Source organism: Panthera uncia, chromosome D4 (genome assembly GCF_023721935.1).
Source record: "Panthera uncia isolate 11264 chromosome D4, Puncia_PCG_1.0, whole genome shotgun sequence".
NCBI classification, from domain to species: Eukaryota; Metazoa; Chordata; class Mammalia; order Carnivora; family Felidae; genus Panthera; species Panthera uncia.
The window spans coordinates 47794280-47799741 of record NC_064807.1 but is presented as its reverse complement, the minus strand read 5'-3'; the positions used below and the strand labels follow the sequence as shown (position 1 = coordinate 47799741).

Below are 5462 nucleotides of genomic sequence, written 5' to 3'. Positions count from 1 at the left end.
TTGTTAACCAAAATTCATTTGGAGTGGTATTATCAAATGTTTTAAGCAGAGTGGAAGCAGGGGGATACTGGATATAACACTACTTGTCCCTACGCGAATGTGCCATAAAGCACCTTAAGGTATGACTCATTTTATAAGAAATGTGATTCGAAATTGAGAAACGAGTGACAAATGAGTACAGCTTGATGCTAAAACATCTTAGAAATTAACTAGGGATGCAAGAAATAAACTGTATATATCATGGGGCCTCTTTCTCAAGCACACACCTAGAAATATAGAACAGTTACCATGTATGGAAAGAAGAAATTTTTTGGAGGAAGGGAGAAAGGGGGCAGTAAACTTAACAGCTGTCAATCAGAGCTGGTTTTGAGAAATCCTAAAATAGACACATGACTTGTAAGGCAAAAAGCAGTGCCACTCTGACTTGCTGACCTAGCTTTTCTCAACCACAGTATTTACAAAAATATTGATTTAAAGCCTTGTGTTAAGAAGCACAGTGATCATAACCTCATCTGTTGATCTTTTTCCTTACCTAAGACAGGAGGGACAATACTTTTTAAAATTAAATTCAAGTTCAGTAATTATAGAGCAGGCAGTGAAACTAGAAGAGGAAACAAAAAAGCTAAATACAAAATCCTCTTAATATGAAAAAGAAGTAAAAAGAAAAAGTAGTAGTTTCAGGGAAGTATCAGAATCAAGAACTCTAAGTGACTTATTTGCATTTTTCTGCTCTTTTACTCTAAATTTCATAACTTTAAAGGAATAATCTTCAGCCTTGGAGTTTGTAAACACAACATGCAAATGGTCTATTGGAGTTTACATTTTATTATTATTATTATTTTTTCCTGAATGGAAAGCAGTCATTGTTTTAATTCTGGTCAGGGTCCATATTTGGGCCCTTCCAGCCCTGCTGGAAGTGCCATGGTGAGTATATTTTATTTATTTTTTTATTTAAAAAATTTTTTTAATGTTTATTTATTTTTGAGAGGCAGATAGAGACAGTGTACGAGCAGGGAAGGGCAGAGAGAGAGGGAGACACAGAACCTGAAGCAGACTCCAGGCTCTGATCTGTCAGCACAGAGCCGGAAGCGGGGCTCGAACTCAGAACCACTGGATTATGACCTGAGCCGAAGTTGGACGCTTAACCAACTGAGCCATTAGGTGCCCCTATTTTTATTTTTTTATTAAAAGAATTTTTTTTTAATGTTTATCTTATAATTTTTGAGAGAGAAAGAGACAAAGTGTGAACAGAGGGTGGGCAGAGAGAGGGAGACAGAATCGGAAGCAGGCTCCAGGCTCTGAGCTGTCAGCACAGGCCCCAACACAGGGGTCAAACTCATGAGCCATGATATCATGACCTAAGCCCAAGTCAGACCTTTAACTGACCTAGCCACCCAGGCACCCCATTATTTTTTAATTTATAAAACTATCAAATTTATTAAAGGAGAAATCTTACCTGGTTTTTTTTTGAGTAAAAGTAGCTTAAAGGACAGTGCATATAAAGTGAGGAAAGAGCAATCTATATCCTTTGACACTTTTTTCTGATTTGGTAAGCAAGTAATTTTACTGGTTAGAAACGCCCATTCTTATAGCACAGGTCTCTCTCATATTTTTTTTTTCTAATTAAGAGCTTACATATTTTTCTGTATTCTCTTAGGAACTGCTAAAACCCTGAATTTTTTTCTAAATTTTATCATTTCCATAATTTTTTTTCTCTAAGATTTTTTCCATTTTATTTTCATATATGCCTTATATTATTCTTGCAAAAATATTTTCACATGCGGACTACTAACAAAAAATAACAGGTAGAAGCATTTTATTAAGTTTGTGTGGCTATATTTAAAAATAATGTAATGTTCATTGCTATGTACCAGTAACTTCCATGACTGTTATTGATAGCTTTTGGTTGGATCATCCCCTATATATTTTTTTCCTTTTTTGTTCTGTTCTGTCCTTTCCTCTCTTCCTTCTTTTCTTTTAATAAGATAAATACAGTTATATATACCACATGTCTGACTTAGAGGACTAGTATTAATGGATTCTGTCAGGACGATACATGTATAATCAGATTAGTCATCGTTTAAATATATTGAACAGGTTGACAATTTTACTAGATCTTCTGCTTAATCAGTTTTACCTACTTTTCATATTTTACGTTTAGTTCATTAATTTTACAAAGCTAAAGATAGTACTTTGGGGTTGAGTCAGGGGTAGGGAGGCGGTCATGGAGGCTTTCTAACACAACAAGGATCAGGGTTCTTTAGGAAACCGGGTATGGTTCATTACAATGGTCAATTACAAAAACTTGATTAACTATTTTCCCCTGTTACTTATTTATTTTTATTTGTGCGGTTCAGTGAAAACCCCAGCTCTGTAAATGTGTCATATATGCTCTTTTTGTTAATCTACATGTTTCAATGGTTTGTGCATCTAAGACTTAACCTGAGATCTTGTTGAAAATATTCTTGCTACCACCTCTCTCTGCCATGAGATCCTGGCATCAGCGTCTTTTCCGGAATTTACTTTGCAATGATTCAGTTATTTTACAACTTGAGTCCCTTAAAACTAAGGAATGTAATTCAATAAGTTGTATCCACCTGTCACCAGGTATTTTGGAACTTACTTTGTATTCAGTTTCTTGAAAGAATAGAAAGCACATTTGGAGTTTCCTAGGTTTTGTGGCCCGGCCTGAACAAAACAACTAATTATAACCTAGTTTCTATAGAGTTGCAAACAATTTGCAGTGTGGAGTACTGGCTGTTCACAAATTGGGACTAGCCTATATTGTTTTGAGAGATGCCTGTTCCCACTTGAGGTCCTCATGACAGGTGCTCACTCAATTCCGTTCAATGCTTATTGACCTTAGAGGAGGGTTAAAACGTTGTGTTCTAAATGTAGTTACATCTTTTCAACTTGCCCATGTCTATTTCAGAACTCACCATTTCATTATTATTATTTGTTTTGAGACTGTCGTGCAAGGAGGAAGGTAACCACTGGTGGTTGCGTTGGATTGCAGGGCGAGGCCGGCTGGTTCCTGCAGTGCCCAGGCCTGCACGGAAGCGCCCAGCAGAACTCAGCTGAGGCTACACGCTTTTCCCCCCCGCTCTGCCAGAGGGCTGAGCAGCAAAGCGCTCCCCGGGGGCATTGTGTGTGAGCTGGCCGCGGATCGCAGGCCCAGGGGGCAGCTCCACCGCAGGAGACAAGACACGCCTCAGGCCGGGCAAATTCCCGGCCCCCTCTGGCCCCAAGCCAGCAGCCGCCGCCCGCCACCTCCTCTCCCAACTCCGCTGTGGCCCCGGCCGCCGCGCCGGGCCCCGAACTCGCCCGCGCCGCGGCGCCGGCCCCTCGGCCCCCGGCGCAGGCGGCGCGGCTGGGACAGGACCGATGTGGCGCATGCGTGGTGGCGCCACCAGGCGCGGGAACTGCGGCGGCGGGGACGGCGGCGGGGACAGCCACGGGCAGGGCCGCCCGGGCCGGGCTCGTGGGGGTAGCGGCATCGGAGGCGGCGTGGGCTGGCGAGGCCGTGCGGGCGGCGCCCGACAGCAGCTGGAGGAGCGGTTCGCAGACCTGGCGGCGAGCCACCTGGAGGCCATCCGCGCGCGGGACGAGCGGGACCGGCAGAACGCGCGGCTGCGCGAGGAGAACGCCCGGCTGCGGCTTGAAAACAGGCGGCTGAAGCGCGAGAACCGCAGCCTCTTCCGTCAGGCCTTGCGGCTTCCCGGCGAGGGCGGCGACGGGGCGGCCGCGGAGGCGGCCGGGGCCACCCCGGGCCCCGAGGAGGCCGGCACGAACCGGAGGGCGAGAGGCGACGGCCTCGAGGACGAGCCTGGCAGCCCCAGGGCCCTGAGAGCCCGGCTCGAGAAGCTGGAGGCCATGTACCGCCGGGCCCTGCTGCAGCTGCACCTCGAGCAGCGGGGGCCGCGCCCGCGTGGCGACAAGGACGAGCCGCCTTTGCGTGCACTGGAGTCGGGCCTGCGAGCCCCGGACCCGGATCCCCCAGAGCCCTGGCTGTAGCCGAAGGCCGCGGCCGCAGCGAGAGGCGGAGCCTCGCGCGGCCCCTCCTTCTTCGCCCGCGGCTCCCCAGCCTAGCAACGCCCGGGGCCCTGCGCCGCGGGACTGGACCGCTGAGCCCGCTGCCTGCAGCCTGCCGCCCCACGCTGCCCAGTTGGACTTGGCGTCCATCCGCCAAGGTTGAGAGGGTGCGCGGCCCCCTGGAGCCTCCCCAACCCTGCAGAACACCTGCTTCCCGCGCCTGGTGGTTTCCATGGGTTGAGGCCTAGAAACGGAGGGGCGGGTTTTACAACAAGAAACGGGTGCCCGTCAACACTTCCCAATGCCTGAACTTTTCAAGGGCTGTGAGGACCTCTTCTGTTTTGGGTTTTTCTCTTTCTTGTTCCCTTTTTTTTTTTTTTTTTTTTTGTTTCTTTGAGGAATGAATAATGCGTTTAGAGTTGGTTGAATTTGTTGTTCATATTTAAGTCCCCTAAAACCTCCAGCCATTATCATTTATGTGGCCAACACTTGCTTTTATAAGTCGGTATTACTTGGATATCCTATAAAGTACCACCTTTTTATTTAAAAAGTGATATTTATTACTTAGGAACTCTATGTCTGCGCCTGCTCTAGTCCTTAAACATCTATTATATACCGATATGTTTACCCCCAGGGAATTTTTAAAGTATATGCCTATAAGTGATCCTTTAAATTGGTAAATAAATCTGGTGCATTAAAATTACCGAGAAACATCCCACAACTATTATTTGAAGTGTTAGATTTTTACACATGTTTAAGAAACATACATGATCTGTATAAATTTTACGTTTTACTGACTAGTTATTTGTTGTAAGCTATCGTTTTCGCTTTATGTAAGTGATCGTTTCAAATAAAGATTAGATAATCTAATTTTTATTACATTTTAGGCATTAGAGCATAGTCGGTGAACAGCAACTTTGCCTTCTTCATTTAATAATTTTAAGAAGTTGTAAGTTATTTGTGTATCAGAAGGCTCCAAAGCGATTTAGTCTCAATTGTGGTTTCATTGGCAAAAAAAAAAAAAAAAAAAAGGCTGATTTTAACAACGAAAGTTCTAATTTCACTTTTTTGCATTTTATTGGGTAGGCACTTTTGCTGACTAAGTAGTGAAGAGGGTACCATTGTACCACAGAAAAATCATAGGTATAATACAGTGTTTAAGTGATGGAAAACATCAGTTGAAGAAAAAAAAATGGGAAGTTTTTGTTAGAGCTAGAGATTAAGTCATAAGGTAGAGTTGTTTTATTTGTGAGATACCCTAAAAGTTTCAAATATATATGTTGCCAAAAAAGGTACCAAGAAAAGTAGTTTTTTGACTTTTCTATTCCTGGGTTTTGAAGATTTTTTGTGCAGTTTGGTTAAAGGTAGTCGATATTTAGTTGTCAATATTAAAATCGTCCCGTAGAGCCGAAAAATATGAGAAGAATCTT

General features: G+C 44.2%; 1 protein-coding gene across 1 annotated transcript; it reads left to right on the top strand.

Annotated features, from left to right (window-relative positions):
- Nucleotides 1-3354: 3354 nt before the first annotated feature.
- Nucleotides 3355-4093, top strand: TUSC1 (tumor suppressor candidate 1). Its single transcript, XM_049622530.1, has one exon. It carries the CDS (start codon nt 3385-3387, stop codon nt 4012-4014), a length of 630 nt encoding a protein of 209 aa, XP_049478487.1. The 5' UTR covers nt 3355-3384; the 3' UTR covers nt 4015-4093.
- Nucleotides 4094-5462: the final 1369 nt, after the last annotated feature.